The sequence below is a fragment of the Poecilia mexicana genome, unplaced genomic scaffold (assembly GCF_051168715.1).
Source record: "Poecilia mexicana isolate PSO_F unplaced genomic scaffold, ASM5116871v1 scaffold_11, whole genome shotgun sequence".
Classification (NCBI taxonomy): domain Eukaryota; kingdom Metazoa; phylum Chordata; class Actinopteri; order Cyprinodontiformes; family Poeciliidae; genus Poecilia; species Poecilia mexicana.
In genome coordinates this window covers 16,634,152-16,651,823 of record NW_028263380.1, presented here as the reverse complement: position 1 = coordinate 16,651,823, position 17,672 = coordinate 16,634,152, and the positions used below count along the sequence as shown (strand labels likewise).

The 17,672-nt window shown below is 38.2% G+C and overlaps 2 protein-coding genes across 2 annotated transcripts; both read left to right on the top strand.

Moving 5' to 3' along the window:
• The first annotated feature begins 438 nt into the window (after positions 1-438).
• Positions 439-7,200, top strand: LOC106916860 (cytosolic non-specific dipeptidase-like). The gene is made up of 12 exons (XM_088010289.1): positions 439-521; positions 968-1,045; positions 1,262-1,405; positions 1,636-1,798; positions 3,696-3,784; positions 4,033-4,233; positions 4,310-4,394; positions 4,465-4,625; positions 4,696-4,860; positions 5,738-5,882; positions 6,139-6,286; positions 6,406-7,200. Exons 2-12 carry the CDS (start codon positions 986-988, stop codon positions 6,470-6,472), a joined length of 1,428 nt encoding a protein of 475 aa, XP_087866415.1. The 5' UTR covers positions 439-521; positions 968-985; the 3' UTR covers positions 6,473-7,200.
• A 595-nt stretch (positions 7,201-7,795) lies between these two features.
• cndp2 (carnosine dipeptidase 2) lies at positions 7,796-17,055 on the top strand. Its single transcript, XM_014985453.2, has 12 exons — positions 7,796-7,925; positions 9,259-9,340; positions 10,574-10,717; positions 10,936-11,098; positions 12,235-12,323; positions 14,999-15,199; positions 15,281-15,365; positions 15,436-15,596; positions 15,675-15,839; positions 16,100-16,241; positions 16,346-16,493; positions 16,886-17,055. Exons 2-12 carry the CDS (start codon positions 9,281-9,283, stop codon positions 16,950-16,952), a joined length of 1,425 nt encoding a protein of 474 aa, XP_014840939.2. The 5' UTR covers positions 7,796-7,925; positions 9,259-9,280; the 3' UTR covers positions 16,953-17,055.
• Positions 17,056-17,672: the final 617 nt, after the last annotated feature.

Sequence of the window (17,672 nt, the reverse complement as noted above, 5' to 3'; positions counted from 1 at the left end):
ATGCAGGACAGGGGAGCGGTGAGGACCAGGGTTGAGAAACACTGTGCTAGGGGAATTCCGACTCCTGTGAATGGAAGAGCTGCATGTTAAAGGGCATTTTTATTTCTATTTGTGCAGGCCTCTGCCAGCAACCTGCATTAAAGGTCAACCAGCAACTCCTGTGGTCTGACTCCCTTCTTCAACTGAACACAACGCAGAACACATCAAGGTTAACCGGTTGTATATGACTAGGTTATCAGTAAAAAACACCGTTTGGATTCAGCCGGTCAGACATTTTACATCCTCCAGTGACCTGCCTCCTGTTTACGTGCGAACTGAAGGTGAAACTATCTTAAACATAGGATGCAGAAATCTGTCAAAGTGAAACTTTCAGTTCGTGGTTGGTGTTTGTCACATGGTCTCGGTCATGTGGGCAGGAAGTCTTTTTAGTAAAATGTATCAGTAATTGAGTAAAATGCTAGAAATCCCAGCTGTGGACTAACACATGACTCCTTCTTGTGGATCTTACCCAAATATATTTGGTTTGCAAAATCTTTTTCTAAATGTTTAAACTTGGAATAGAAATATTGTTTTTTTTGTCCCACTTTGGGAATATTAAGCTAAAGGCAAATGGGAGCGTTCATATTCAAATTAATGTAGAAATATGTTTTTTAAATGGAAAAATGTGTACAACATAAGAATACTGTGGCTATTAAAAATGGCATACTAGCACAAAAATGTGTAACTGAGTAGATGTCTTTGAAACAGCAACAGATTAAAAATAAAGAGCAGAGAGCAGTTTTGGTTATAAAGTTGGAAGGAAGGATCTTTGATGCTCTTTTGTGCACATAGGATGCAGAAATCTGTTGCTGACTTCTTGTCTGGTTAGATTTGCCTGGCAGAAAACAGGTTTGATGCAGGGCGTGGGTTCTGTTCCCAGCCTGCAGAACCGAGTATCTTCATTTCATTCTGCTTGCCAACCCTCCAGCTGCTGTTACCCACAAAAATGGCTCACCTTCCAGCACTTTTTAAGTATGTGGATGAGCACGATGATCTCTATGTGCAGGTAAGATTTCTTTTTGTTTCACTGTGATTTTCAGCTAATCAGGAAGTTAAATTACTTTTGGCATAAAATCAGTTGAGCAAAATTTAGCCTCAGCTCTCTGGTTGCACTTTGAGACTTCAATGTGGATTTTGCTTTGTTTTGGAGGAATAAAATTAAAATTTCCATGATCAGTTAGATGAGACTATATCAGAAGATGTTTGAACTTTCTCTGCTCAGCGCCTGGCAGAATGGGTCAGCGTCCAGAGTGTGTCCGTTTGGCCCGAGAAGCGCGGAGAGATCCAGAAGATGATGGAGATGGCAGCGGATGAGATCAAGAGGCTTGGGGGGAAAGTGGAGCTGGTGGACAACGGCACCCAAAAGGTAAAAGAGTTTTTCACTTTTATTGATTAAAAATCAAACTTTTTAATATCTTATAATTTATAGTTTTCTGATAAAAGATGAGTACTTTGTCTTGTACTTTAGGATACTTTAATTTGTATCTTTTTCGTGAAGCTGTGAACATTTCTCTATATTTTTAACTCCATCAACCTCCAACCTTGAGCTGGAAAAACAGATTTGTATAATTCTTGTATTTATGTTAATTTGTGCAGCTTCCCTCTGGAGAGGAGATCCCTCTGCCTCCCATCCTCCTGGGCAGTTTGGGCTCGGACCCGGCCAAGAAGACGGTGTGTATTTACGGTCACCTGGACGTCCAGCCTGCTCAGGTGAAGGACGGCTGGGACACCGAGCCGTTCACTCTGGTAGAGAAAGACGGTAAGAGCAAAAGCTTCAAGTATCTGCAAAAAGTCAGGCTGAACCACTTTTAGGAGTTGAATAGAGGCAAAGTTGGCACTTTAATAGACTTTTAATGCAACTTTGCATTAAAAGTGTCATTATTTACCGAATGACACTTCATGACAACTGTCATAAACATTCGTAAAGACTTTTTCATGTTCATAACAGGTGTTATGTCATGTTTATGACAGTGTCATGTCAGTCTTATTCGCAGCCCTTCAAATAAAGTGTTACCAAACCTCTAAATCTACCAGGAAATGTCCAGCGCATTAATAAAACCTGGAAGGACAGAGGGGGAATCATCATCTTCACAGAGGAAATGTGGATCTTCAATGATCTTTATTGGCGATCCCTTTAAACTTGAGGCCCGTGGGCCAAATCCGGTCCGCCATAGCTTTTTATGTGGCCGATAGAGTATAGACTAAAAACAAAATGTACTTAAATATTATGTTATCAATCAGTCAGTGCAGTTTTTATCTGTTTACTGCCAAATTGTATCAATCAGTCCCTTCGGCTTCTTGCAAATTATTGTGGAAATTCATGCAAAATCAACAAATCACACTAATAATTGGGAGTTTATTGCAGATTTTTCTCAAAAATTGTCAAAAACTTTCTTAATCGCACTAAACAGCTGCCTCAGCTCTAATTGAGGCAGCTGTACTCTCTGTATGATCTATACAGAGAGTTATAAAAAGTTGCATTTACCATCATAAATAAGTGCAAATATTGCTAATATTTCCAAATTAATACGACAAACACTTTTATTTTTATTGCAAAAAATCACAAAAAGAATCACTAAATCCTGGAGGAACTGAAAAGATGTTCAATTATATTTGATTTTAAGAATTCATTGCTATTTTAACAGTTTGTGATCAGGTTTTATCAACACATTCAGGAACAACCGGCGTTTTAAGAGCATTCATGATCTTGATCTGGCCCAAAACGAAAATGAGTTTGACATCCCTGCTTTAAGCATTTTAAATCAAAACTCACTGCTCTGTGTTGAATAGTGAAATTAAGAGCATCGCAATGCGAAGAGAACTCAGCGGACCGGGACGAAACTGTTTCATAGCTGTGAGAAAAACACAGACAAGTGACGCTAATTGGGGTGAAAGGGTCAAATTTATGAAACAGTATAAGAATTAGACCAATAATTGGTGTGTCGGGATAAGAAGGGAGTCAGATGAAGTGATGCCCCCTTCATGCCTAATGTCTGCAGCGACAGCTCCATGATCTGGGGTTTCTGCAGTTGGTCAGATCAGAGATCAGGTGACGACCTGGATGTATACCAGATAATTTTATCATTTTATCATCGGATCACCCTTCTTCCCTGAAAGGACAAATTTAATCCAAGATGAGGATGCCAGGATTCACCAGGGTTAAATTGTGCAAGTAGCTTCATTTCCACCAGAGTCCAAATCTTTACCCCAGTGAGAAGCTTTGTGACTTTGCACGGCAGTCTAACTCTACAAAAATTAATTGAACTGTGGATGGAAATGAATGCATTGCATGAATTCATGAATGCATGAATTGCAGAAACTTATCGAAACAATGCCACAGCAAGTGCTGACAGTATGTGCTTTATATTTGGACTACACCCTGTTTAATACAAAAGAGGGAGTGACAGGTGAAGCAAGCTCTTCCACTGCTGCTTCAGCAGAGCAGGTTTGATTTAAACTTTGTCCCTCAAAGATGCTTATTCTCAGTTTGACACATTTTGATGTAGGATGAAAAGAAAAATTGAGAAAATATCTGTTCTCCAGATAGCAGCACTAAGGAACATGGATAATTTTTGCGAAGGGTCTCTGGTAAATGATTTGTTTAAAAAAAAAAACAATTAACAACAGACTGGTTAAATTGAGTTTTATCTTTGTAGGTAAGCTGTACGGAAGAGGATCCACTGATGATAAGGGTCCGGTTCTGGCCTGGTTCAACTGCATCGAGGCCCATCAAAAGATCGGGACGGTAAACTCACCGCTGCCGTTTTAGGGAATCTGTTAATGTTGGTGCTAAAACGTGTTTGTAGTTTTAATCTGGCATTTTCCCCCTCAGAAAAAATTAAACAAAACCATATTTATAAAGAACTTTGAGGGTGCCATGTTGTCTGGTTCGTCCAAATCTGTGGTGAAATGGTTTCTGCATTCAGTGGGTATAACCCCAGAAATTGAGCTTTATTATTATTTTTACAGTATATGTTTGTCTTCTTTTTGCAGGATCTTCCCATCAACATCAAGTTCTGCTTTGAAGGAATGGAGGAGTCGGATTCTGAGGGTCTGGACGATCTGGTGTTTTCCCGAAAAGATTCGTTCTTCAAAGACGTGGATTATGTCTGCATCTCTGACAACTACTGGCTGGGAAAGACCAAACCGTGCATCACCTACGGCCTCAGAGGAATCTGCGGCTTTTTCATCGAGGTAAAGTCTCTGTTATTTAAAGAGGTGGTTATTTTGGGGGAAAATCCTAATGATACTTTTATATCTTGATATGAAGGTCGAGTGCAGCAGGACAGACCTTCACTCCGGCGTCTTTGGTGGTTCGGTTCATGAGGCCATGACTGATCTCATTTCACTCATGGGTAAATAGAGATGATCTAGGGACTGTTCTTTTGTCTGTAAAATTTCACTGTGTATTTTCTTCCTTCACAGGCTGTCTCATCGACAGGAAGGGAAAGATTTTGATTCCTGGGATGTACGACAGCGTCGCTCCTCTGACAGAAGAGGAGAAAAAACTATATGATAAGATCGATTTTGACGTGGTTGAGTACTGCCAAGATGTCGGAGCTGGAAAGCTGCTGCATGAAACTAAGGTAAATAAATCTCCTTTACTTACTGAATATATAAGAACCACTGGGACTTTGCTGATGTTTTGCATTGTAGGAACAAATCCTGATGCATCGCTGGAGGTATCCGTGTCTTTCTCTGCACGGAATCGAAGGAGCGTTTTCTGAAACTGGATTCAAGACTGTTATTCCCCACAAGGTCATTGGCAAATTCTCCATCCGCCTTGTCCCTGACATGGACCCCAAAGTCGTGGAAAAGCAGGTAGACTGAATTACTTTCAACTGGACATGAAAGCGGTGTTTTGAAAAATGAAAATGTCTTTAAATGGCCTTTAGAATGCTGACTTAGGCTATGTTCGCACCGCAGCCAATTCAGATTTTTTTGTCAAATCTGATTTTTTTTTTTTTTTGTCGTGGTCGTTCACACTGCCAAATATATGCGACTTGTACGTGTTCTCTCGTGTGAACAGCAAACAACCTGAAAGTGTCCCACATGCGCAGTAGAGGGCGCCATAGCGTCAGCGTTCTCAGTGTTTTGCCAACCGCGATAAAGAAGTAGTGCTCAGTGTTTGCGGAAGTAAACATGGATGCTAACGGTGGACCTTTAGCTTACGATTTTGAAGTTGTTGTGCGACAGGAGGCAGCACTTTAACAACTTAATCCTCATTACACTCCGCCATGGTTGTTGTTGTTTTTCTTCACGCTTGCGCGTATCAGGACGCAGATTAGTGACGTTTGTCGAGTATAAATGACGTTCAATATCTGGCCGTTGGGATTCAGGTCACATTTGAAAAGATCGGATACGTATCGGATATCCAAGCAGCCTGGGTCGTATTCGGGGGAAAAAATCCGACCTGTGTTGTTCAGACTGTAATAAAAAGATCAGATACAGGTCGCATTACGTCAGAAAAATATCGGAATTGGGTCCAATTACGATTAAGGCTACGTCAACCGCATATGCTGGTGTTAGTTTTTAATCACTGGTTGCTCATCAGACTGCAATTCGGCCGACCTTTTACATGGATAACATAAACCTAAAGCTTCAGTTTGTTACTAGTTTTCATTTATCTATTTCCAGAGTTCATAAATAGCAAATGCGTTGTTCTTTTAAACTCTTTCACTCTTCTATTATTGTTCAGGTGATCGACCATGTGCAGAAGAAATTTGCTGAATTGGGAAGTCCTAATAAAATGAAGGTGTACAGTTTTGGTGAAGGGGCCAAAGCCTGGGTGTCTGACTTTAACCATCCTCACTACATGGCTGGTCGAAGAGCAATGAAGACAGGTAAATAAAAACTCTGCTTAAAAACGCACATTTGTACCAAATAGTGTTAATAAGGTTTTGTGCGTCAAAGACAAAAGAATTTGTGGATTAAAATATACACAGAAAATAAATAAATAAATAAATAAATGCATCTACATATCAGAATATAGATACATTTTAATAATTTTAAATGTAAAAAAACAGCTAATTGAGCATCTTCTCCCATTATTTCATCCTGCTTTGTTTTGTTTTTTTTACCTTATTTGTTTAATTTAAGTTTTTGGCGTTGAGCCGGACCTGACCCGTGAGGGCGGCAGCATTCCCATCACTCTGACCTTCCAGGAGGCAACGGGTCGGAACGTCATGCTGCTTCCTATCGGATCCTCCGATGATGGCGCTCACTCACAAAATGAAAAGATCAACAGGTTTGAGATTTTATAGTTTTTCTAAATACATAAGGAAACATGGAAAAGATCAAATAAAATTAGCAGCTATGTTTTTTTTTCTTTCAAATAAAATCTTGTTCTTTATCCAAATTCTCCAGATCAAACTACATTCAAGGAATCAAGATGCTGGCTGCTTACTTCCATGAAGTTTCAAAACTGGGTTGAACTCATAAAGTCTTAAATAACATCTGTGCTCACTTTCAGAACCTGAACCCTTTCAGTACAATTTTTACCTTTCAATTAAAAGCGTTTCTGGAGACGTCTGACAATAAACTGGCTTTCACATTAATCGCTTTTGGACACTGGTGATATTTTTCCTTCTTATGGTGTTTTCATGTTTAATTAATGTTAGAAATTTGCTGTTGACAAAAAGGATACCATATTCTACTTCATGATGATTTACTTCTGCAAGTTGCAGCAGAAATATGACACTGAAACATGTTATATCAGTCTAAATGAGACGATATTGCTTTAATTTACTAACATATAAACAAGCATACATTTTAATGACTTTACTGTTTTTGAATAATTGGTCTACACCAGTCATAATCTGTAATAATTGTTCTTTTTAATTGAAGGAGCAGGCATACACCTGTTTGCATGATGCTGTACATTTTTATTTTACATTTTTGTCTGTCGGTAGCAAACGGGAAGCGTCTATCACGTGAAAAGAGTCACAGGCAGACATCAGCATAAATGACTGACATCAGCTGAACTGGAACCAGCGGAAATCACAGGATCAAGAATTCTCACGCGATGAGAATACAGAATGCTCGTAAACGGCGCTGCCATATTGCGAGTGGCTTTTGTACACAAATTTGCGCAATAATCGTCTTTTGCTTTACGCTGTGTATCTTGTTTGATTAATAAATGAAAAATATACAAAACTGCAATCGGTTTGAGGTGTGTATAAAAGTTATTGTAATTTCTGGTTTAAAAATGACAATATTTGATTTTATTCACATAATTTTTTTTTTGACTTTTTCATAACCAATGGAAAAGCCTTTGTCATTCCTTTGGTACTTTCTTTTTGTTAAGGAATATAATATTTTGTGTTTCTTACTTTCTGTTTTTATATTTTTATTTTGTGTGACTTTACCTGCTTTTGTAACTTTGCTGCTGGTATGTCTGCACATCACCACTAAAGGACAATAAAGGTTATATTACATATTATTGATACTGCAAATTTAGGTATACATTTACAAGCACATTAATTCTGTCACTGAAATAAGTTTTGACAATATTTTAAGTTTTATTAGTTATTTCATATTCTTAATACATTTATGTTTAGTTATGTCCATTTTCAGTGGTTCAACTACAACAAATGTAAATTCATTTTTAAACAGTTTTGTAATTGTTGCAGATAGTTTTTGTCTCAGTGGTAAGTAACACTGATCATAAAATCAACATGTATTAGATAATTCATAAAAGAGTGTTGATCCAGGGGGAAAAAAACTTTACAACCATGCTGTCGCCGCTTTTGAAAACGACGGTGCCACTCACAATATGGCGGACTCGCTTACGTATAGTTTCTACGGAACAGCGAAAACAGCGCTGGAGCTACTCTTCTATGTAGAAACCGGATCATTTGCGAAAGAACAGCGTTTGGCTTGCACAGGTAATATTGATAAGCTCTTTTAAAGCTGATATGTTGCCAGGAATTGCATCTTCTCAGTCAAAGCTAAAATATTAGCTAGTTAGGAAATAAAAGAGCTCTCAGCCTGCTAACTCCCGTTCTGTTAGCCTTCTAACAGGCTCGGTCATTGCTTGAAAATATTTAAGTTGGTATCAGTTTCAGATTGATTTCCTTAAACACTTGAGTTCAAGTTATGTGTTTTACTAAAGGCTCTTTAGCCTAAATATATGTTACGATATTTATGTAATTCTGTACCAACTTAGGAGCTCGTTGTTATGAGTTGTTTTCAGTGCTGGAGGAGAACAGCTTTAAATATGTGTTGCTTTGTAATATTGTTTATACATTTTGAACTTTAGCACCTTTAGTCATGTTGCAACCATAAATATATTTTACTAAGAAATTATGTATTATGCACTTAAAATTTGGAAGAAAAAGCTTTTAAGGTAGATTTTTCACTAGATTTATATCTGAGCTTTGACTGGAATGACATGGTCCAGTTAGAACGACATGGTCCAGCTGGTGGTTCAACCTGAGCTACAACTGGTTGAACCACTCAGTTGTAGCTCTGGTTGCATGTTTAGGCAGATTTGAACCTCTGCCCTAGTCTGCAGGCTTTTGACAGATATTCTTCCAGATTGCTCTGTGTTTCTAGCTCCAGCTTCACTGACCATGCTTAAGAACAGCATCCCCACAGCATGACGCTCCCACCACCATGTTTCATTGTGGGAGTAGCTTGTTCTGATTTATTTGTAGGGTTAGTTTTCTCACAAGCAGGCCAGAAAGTTGACTTTTCATGGTTTTATTTTAACAATTACTTTGTTTTTGTCACTGCAAAAGCCAAACTAAAAGTATATTTGGTCTGTAGTTTCTAGTGCAAATACCTAAATTTGAAATAAGACAAAACTACATTACAACTAACTTTTCAGCAAGATATAATTCCTTAATATTAATGAAAAATTACTAATTCCACTGCCAGATTATTTAATTTATAACAGGAAAAACATCTTGTTTTAAGTGAAATAATCTAGAAAAAAAAGAGAATAATTAATACTTTTTATTGGTATATCATTACTAAAATACACTGAAGTATCATGGAAGTATCTATTTCTGCAAAGTACTTTATGTTGCACACGATAAGCAGGAAGTAAAATGTCTCTGATGCAACTTTCTCACATGAGTCTTTTTCTTTACTTTCTCATTTGACTCCTTGGAGTTTGTGCAAAGTCAGCAGGTTTGTTGGTGGGCGTGTCTTTGTGCTCATATATCTACTCCAGGTCAGAGTTAAACTCTCCACTCTGCCTGGTTTAACCCTCAGCTCCTGTCTGTTGTTGGGAAAAATGGCTCACCTCCCAGCACTTTTCAAGTATGTGGACGAAAACCAGGACCTCTACGTCAAGGTATGACTTATCACCCAGTGTTTAAAGGTAGCACTTATTGTCACTGCACTGTAAATGCAAGACGGCATTTAACAGAAAATAGTGAGTTGACTTAAATCAGTTTTCATGAAATTGCTATCAACTCTCACTTTTAGTAAGTTACTTATAATTCGAGGTTGAAACTCACTCTATTTGAGCTGGGTTAATTTAGAAAAAGGACGTTTCTGCTTGTGTTGGAAAGTACTTTGACTCAATGCTGCCTCCATCCAAGTACAAATGCTTCACTTGAGTTTTTTTTCTATTCTGGAGCCAGTAATTTATCTAATCTGATTCGCGATAAAGAGATAGAAGAGCATCCGCGTAGCAGAATGTATCATTTATCTTAAGCTAGGCTACAGTCAGCTAACTTAATGCTTTTTTTGGGCCATTAACACAATTAATGTTGTTTTTTTCTACATGCAAAAGTCCCAGCCTGAAACCTTTGTATTGTATTTCTGATATTCCTTAAAACAAACCTGCAAACGACAGTGATGATTGAGAATGAATTAATCTTTATTTTATGTCATTAAACAAAATATCTTTTGTGTAGATTATGTATTTCAAATATTTGATGTAATTAGTGATAATATGCAGAGGGGTGTTGCGTTGTTGGACGCGTCAGTCGTAGACGCGACAGGTTCAAATCCTGACCCAATGACCTTTACCTCTTCGTTAACCAATTTCCTGTCTGATCACTTTCAAATAAAGGCCAGTTAAAGTTGATGAAAGAAGAAGTGAGAGGGGAAGGATTAGGACTCAATCAGGAAAATTGGTTTAATTTTTTTGCTAGTCTTGATTTAGTCCTGCTTACTTAAAACCAGTGTTTCTCAGCCCTGGTTCTCAGCTCTGCATGTTTTAGATGTGCCTCTATTCCACAACAGCTGATTCAAGTGATTGCATGACCATCAAGTACTGAAGAAGCCTGTTAATCACCCAGAGACACAATTCAGGTGTGTGGCAGAAGGGAAAAACCTAAAACATGCAGGACAGGCGGGGCGGTGAGGACCAGGGTTGAGAAACACTGATTAAAACAAATGAAGTTTACTTTCTCACTTTGCATATTTTTCTAAGTGAGGTGAAGTAGTTAGACTTTACGGGTATGTGCCAATCTGTATTACTGTAAAACCAGTTGTTAAATACAGTTGAAGCCCAACTCTCAGTCTAGAGAATGATTGAAAAGCCTTTGAGTAGCCGTGAGTTTGTTCTTTCTCCCAGCGGCTTGGAGAATGGGTCGCTGTCCAGAGTGTGTCCGCTTGGCCCGAAAAGCGCGGGGAAATCAAGAAGATGATGGAGATGGCAGCCAAAGACATCGAGAGGCTGGGGGGGACGGTGGAGCTGGTGGACATCGGGAAACAAAAGGTGATCATTTCATCTTCTTTATGTTTCTGAGAACACAAATTAAGGTCAAACTGATTCGAATAATTATGTTACTAATCATATTTTACTCCTTTTTATTGGTTATGATCAATACATGACTATAAAAGACTAAAGTAACGTCCTGTATGATACCAGAAAAACCCGATCTAACTGCTTGCAGTTCTAGTTTATTTTTAATATTCAGTGTTTTTTTCCCGCAGCTTCCTTCTGGAGAGGAGATCCCTCTGCCTCCCATCATCCTGGGCCATTTGGGTTCGGACCCGGCCAAGAAGACGGTGTGTATTTACGGCCACCTGGACGTCCAGCCTGCTCAGGTCGAGGACGGCTGGGACACCGAGCCGTTCACTCTGGTGGAGAAAGACGGTGAGTTCAGAGCAGCTTTGAAACGTAATGTGGAAAATCAAAGGGCTGAAAGTGAAACGGCTTCACCAGAACTCAAAGTGATCGTCTGGGATCCTTCCTGAAAGTGTAAGACTAAACCCAAAAGGATGAATTTGGAGGTTTCTGTTTTCAGTCTGTCTTTGTGTTGTCTTTGGCTGCGTTTTGAGGACATGCAGGATTTTATGACTGACATAAAATATCTGGATGTCCTGATGATGCGATCAGACTTCAGTATTATCAAAATTACGCCATCAGAGTTATCGACGTGTAACATTTTTTAAAGATTTGATAGTTTTCCACCGTTTAAGGTAAAAAAATGCTCCAATCCATCGTGTCTGTAAAGATCAAAGTTGCTGTTTTTGCTGTAATTTCTCAAACCCAGCTTTGCATTTGTGCTTTTATCAACATGTAATCATATCACAGATGGCTGCACATATTCAAAGTCCATTTCAGCTGTCTTCATTTTCTGAGCAGAGCTGCATTTTCTTATCTGAGGATGTCGGAGGTCAGGTTGAACTGTTTTCAACAATTAGGAGCTGACTTTATTTTTAATGCTGCAGCTCTGTGACATCTGCTTTTCTGTTGCTTTTTTGTCTTAGTTCATCAAACAGATTTACTGTAAATATCAGACTAAGATGGCCTGTGTAAATACAAAAGCCATTTAGACAATGTCATGTCTTCAGATGGTTTAAATGTGAGTGAAAATTAACCTAGGTTGACTTTTTACGTTTGAAAACATGAATAAATCTTTGTTTTCTACAATCAAACGATGGTAAAACGTCTCCACTGGTATCAACTAACGCTGAAGCTTTCATTCTGCTCTCTGGTAAAAAAATCAGCTGACTGAAAGTGACACATTCACTTCCTTCTGACTCCTACATGCTCAGCGACGTTTAGTTTAGCTTCTTTCCTCTTCCCATCTTGTCACATATTCTGTTTAAAAAGACTAAACATGACATTTAAACCAGAATAAAGGATCTGATGCGACACAATGCTTCCATTAAGAACTGGAAATTACATTAATTATATATTTTTTGCAATGTTTTGTGAAGTTAGTCGATGTCATAATCGAATCCCAGGAGAAAAAGATGCGAATAAAGCCTGAGGTGTGTTTGTAGGTAAACTCTATGGAAGAGGATCCACTGATGACAAGGGACCAGTGCTGGCCTGGTTTAACTGCATCGAGGCCTACCAAAAGATAAAGCAGGTACAGTTTTTACCCTGATATAAACCAGATTGGTTTGCGTTTTAGGTTTCCTACCTTTACTGAATGTGCCGACTCTCATCTTCACAATGTATTCATGATTCTGCAACGTTTTTGTCCACTTCACAGTTGTGCTCTACTTTGTTGGACATTTATTGGTGCATTGAAACTATTGCAAAATAGTTTGTTTTGGTTTCTCTTTTTACCTTTTCTTCTCTGTGAAAGAAGAATAAACATTCACACCCAACTCACAATGTGACATGGTGAGTTGGGCGTGTATCTTTGTTCGCTGAAAACATCAGCTTAAAATGTACTGCTGGAAGCTCAAGGAAAACAAGATCTGAGCTCAAGCTCTGGCTAAACAACCGCTGTATGTTATTGCATAGCATATGAGAGCTAGCATGTCTTCACACGTTCAGGTACTTTTGTTTCCGTTGCAGTTTATGTGTCATGCAGAAAGTTATGCAAACAAATCGTTTTGTTTGCTTCATTTCCTTTAAATGATGCCGTTTTCCGAGATTTGTTTTCATTATTTAAATGTTAAATAGTTCAACCTAAATCCAGCTGGTTGTTTTAGACTGCAGGGATTGATTATTGATCTGTGTTTTCTCTACTTGGACATGGTTTAGAGATTATGTCAAAGCAAAGGTAGATGTTAATATTTCAGTGAAGTTATAAAGAAATGCAAACTGATTTTATTCATTTGCTCACTAAGAAAGCTAAATCAAGTCAACGGTTTACCCAGAACGATTACAAAAGTATTTTTCTTTTTTTACATATTTGTTGGTCTCAACACTGTTATACTTGTTTACGTGCTAATAGTTCATTATACACCTGTATGTTGCCACCTTGTGGACAGCTGTGATAATAATTTAAAAAAGCATAAATGAAGAATATTTAACCTGTCCTTTAGCATAATAACTTACAGATAATATAAGAATAAAAATATAGATGATGTCAAGTAACAATTAAGGACTCGTATAGTTGTTACATTTGTGAAATATTGATTTTATACTGGAGGGAAATCATGATATTGAACATCATGAATCATTGATGGTTTTTACCCAAAATTTGAACTGTTGCTACATTTTCCTTTAAAATACTTCAACAGCAAAAATGTTTAATTTTGTTATTAAAATGTCAGACTAACCAACTTTACCTAATAAATATATTTTACAAAAAAATACTTTATTTTATGGGTTACAGTTGGAATGTTTTTTTATTTTTATTTTCTCAGGCTGATGGGGATTATTTTGTACCAGACGATGATGCAAAATCATCTTGTTAGTCGTCTTTCAGTCAAATTAAAATGAAAACCGTACAGACTTCTACTTTGAGATTTGTATTCGGTGGGTTTGAATGAGGCCCAAATATCGATCCCTGTTACACTCCACATAGAAGAGCCTGAAATCGATGAGATGTTCTTCTTGGTGGTTTTTGTTTCCTGCTGGATGTGAAGTCAGTGTGCTGTTGGAGTTATTTGGTAGATCAGCCGCTCCTGGGAAGGTTCAACACCTTTTTAAAAACAATATAGCATTTAAACTAACTTTAAATCTCCTTTCGGCTTTCTTAGAAATTAACTTCTTAGGAGTGTCTGTGTAAATTATGTGCAACAGCAGTTTTTTAAATTCAGGTTTAAAAATGAACCACAGCATGTGAGAACCAAGCCTTGGTTTAATCATTATGTGAAGGCTGGATACGCTGCAGTCGTGTCAAGACGTTTCACTGAGAACTCTGACGTCGTCAACAGGCAGAAAAACAGAAAACTGACCCACATTAGCGCAGGGATAGTCCACTTCTTAGAAGGATCCGAGTACATTTGGATAATGTTCTCATAATGAAGGGTCTTCATCACCTTTAACTTTCCCGGTTTCAGCTGTTTATGGCCCACTAGAAGCTTTTTTTTTTAGATAAAAATTAACCCTGAGATTTTTCAGTCGGGTTTTAAATTACTTTATAGCAGGCATTGTGCTGTTGAGGGTTTTATTTCATCCTCCTGGCGACAGAATCAAGAGACCTTGTGATCCTAGTACTTTTGAGATTTAAAGGGGATTTATTATGAAAATTTACATTCTGCATGTTGTCCTTCTATTTGGGTCTCAACTTCTTCTAAAAACAAAAAGGAAACACTTAGCCTTTTTACTGGTGCCTGGAAAATGAGCCGTTTCAAAAACTTAACCAATGTAACATCACAAATCAGGCTCCTCCCGTCACCTAGCAACCCCACCGAAGCCCAGCCCATTACCTAGCAACCTAAGCTGAACTCCAGCACATTTGATCAGCTGGCTTTACTGGCTGCATAATGGCTGCTGGAAAAGTCAAGTGTTTTGTTGTTGACTTGCCATCCAAAAACTACTTGCTGCATCCTTGTTAGTTGTACAGGAGGCTCCACTTCTGCTTTTCAAAGATGTATGGTTGCATAATTGCACATCTGTTTGCAACCATTTTCACGTGAATGTAAACATTGAGTTTTCGGGGCGTGGCCAGCAGCAGCTTATTGGATTTAAAGTGACAAGATGCCCTAAAATGGTTAAATCTAGAAGAAGCTCAAATAGGCCAAACTAAAATCTCATTATCTAAGAATAATTTTCTGTGAAAAAAATGTAATGAACATGTTTTGTTTGGCCCATAGACCCATCCTAACCAGTTTAAGGAAGTACCTTTTATCTTTCCTTCAGGATCTTCCCATCAACATCAAGTTCTGCTTTGAGGGGATGGAGGAATCTGGGTCTGAGGGTCTGGACGATCTAGTGTTTTCCCGAAAAGATTCGTTCTTCAAAGATGTGGATTATGTCTGCATCTCTGACAACTACTGGCTGGGAAAGACCAAACCTTGCATCACCTACGGCCTCAGAGGAATCTGCTACTTCTTTGTAGAGGTAAATCCACCTCAGGAGTAATTTTGTAGTTTTTTTGTAGAGTAGTTTTACAGATTTTCTACATTTCCAACTGAACCTCAGGTAGAGTGCAGCGATAAAGACCTTCACTCTGGCGTCTTCGGCGGCTCGGTTCATGAGGCCATGACGGATCTCATTTCACTCATGGGTTAGTAGAGATGATTGTTGAATTTTTCTACAGTTCTTGTATGTCAGCGTTGTTCTCTTTACCTTCACAGGGTCTCTGGTTGACAAGAGGGGAAAGATTTTGATTCCTGGGATGTACGACGGCGTGGCTCCTCTCACAGAAGACGAGAAAAAGCTGTACGAGAAGATCGACTTTGACTTGTCCGAGTACTGCAAAGACGTGGGAGTTGGAAAGCTGCTGCACGACAGCAAGGCGAGAAAACAATCTGACATTTACTTCATTCCCTGCCTCATTCAGAACCACCAACACTTTGCTTCTTTCTCGTTACAGGAGCAAATCCTGATGCACCGCTGGAGGTATCCGTCTCTTTCTCTGCATGGGATCGAGGGAGCATTCTCCGAAACCGGAGCCAAGACAGTCATCCCCCGCAAGGTCATCGGCAAATTCTCCATCCGCCTCGTCCCGGACATGGACCCCAAAGTGGTGGAGAAGCAGGTAAGTGCTAAAATATGGCTGAAGCTTTATTTTGAAAGGTTTATGCAGATAAACTGTGAAATATGCAGTAAAATTCTGTTTAACAATTACAAACCATATTTAATAATTCATTTGCTTATATTCGGATGAAATAGTCAAATCTTGCATTAAATGGGACATTTAAACAAAATAACCAGTTTCAATCTGTCGATGTTTAATTTTTCGTTTTAAAAACACCATGTTTGTTTTTTACTCAGTTTCCGTTTATTATTTTTATTTAGGTGGTTGATTACGTGCAGAAGAGGTTTGCTGATCTGGGAAGTCCAAACAAACTGAAAGTAACGATGGGTCACGGGGCCAAAGCCTGGGTGTCTGACTTCAACCATCCGCACTACATGGCCGGCCGAAAGGCCATGAAGACGGGTTGGTTCACAACTTTACACACACCCGTCTTCCTAAGCAATCAATATTTTACTCATGTGTTCACATGGATGGTTATTTTCCTCCGTCTCCCTGATGCGGTCTAGTTTTCGGAGTGGAACCGGACCTGACCCGTGAGGGCGGCAGCATTCCTGTCACTCTGACGTTCCAGGAGGCGACGGGCCGGAACGTCATGCTGCTTCCTGTTGGATCCTCCGATGACGGCGCTCACTCCCAAAACGAAAAACTCAACAGGTTCGTCACAAACACAGTGAATGTATTTTGAATGAAATTAAGAAGTGAAAGGTAAAGTAAATAGAAGAATTCAAGGTTTCTCCCAGAGAACCTGCTACGCCTGGTGGTTTAGTCATTCATCCAGCAGCCGACAAGTTTTTGAGTTAAAAAATGTTTAAAGTTGACAGGGAATTTTAAAATATCACTTGATAATTATGTGCTATTGAAAGATTAGAAGGTTAATACCTGAACACCAACTATAAAGTCTTAAAATATTCAAACATAAAAAAAAATTAAATAAATAAGCAATGCTAAGCCTGGTGGCCCGCCAGGCTTAAAACACACCGAGGGAAACGCTGGAATTATTTTATCATCCTGTATAATTTGAATCTTGTTCTTTTTTTGTTTTTCAGATCAAATTACATCCAAGGAGTCAAGATGCTGGGAGCGTACTTCCATGAAGTCTCTCAGCTGGAATGAACTGATCATGTCTTAAACAACGTCTTTACTCAGACACAAAGTTTTGCTTTTCAAATCAAAGTACCTTCTGTAGATTAAGACAATAAACTCTTTTTCATTCTTACTCTATGCTCTCCTGTTTAATTAAAGGATGAATCTTTCAGATCAAACTTGATTGATTTTCTAACTTTTCTTTAAGTTTTATGAAAATGTAATTTTTATGTGAGATTATAGAATAAATGAAGATTATTTCAGTTGTTTTGGAGTTTAATCTGCCATTATACATGTGGCGCTGGATTATTTTCGGACAATGTTCTAACATTTTTGCAGTATATAAATTCATAGAATAGTGAATATTATAGTATTAATTTTTACAAAATAAATTTTACTTATGAGGCTAAAATTAGACTATAAGACTATAAAATTATTGGCAGAAAAACAGTTACACATGAATTTAGATGTTTTATTTTAATTTGGACTCTTTTACAACTTGAATATGTTCTTATGCATCCAATTTTTTGTCCAAGTCTTGCACACATTTTCCAAGACAGTCGATCACCAAGTATTTTTTTCCTCCATATTTAGGTCTGTTAAATCTTCAACATTTTCATAAAAACCTTTAAGATTCAAGACGGTACAAGTCACACTTCAGAAGAAAAACAATGCAATTTAACATAACTCAGCAGAAAAAGACAAAGGATGACATGGGGGGGGGAACAAATCACAAATCCATTCCTAAAT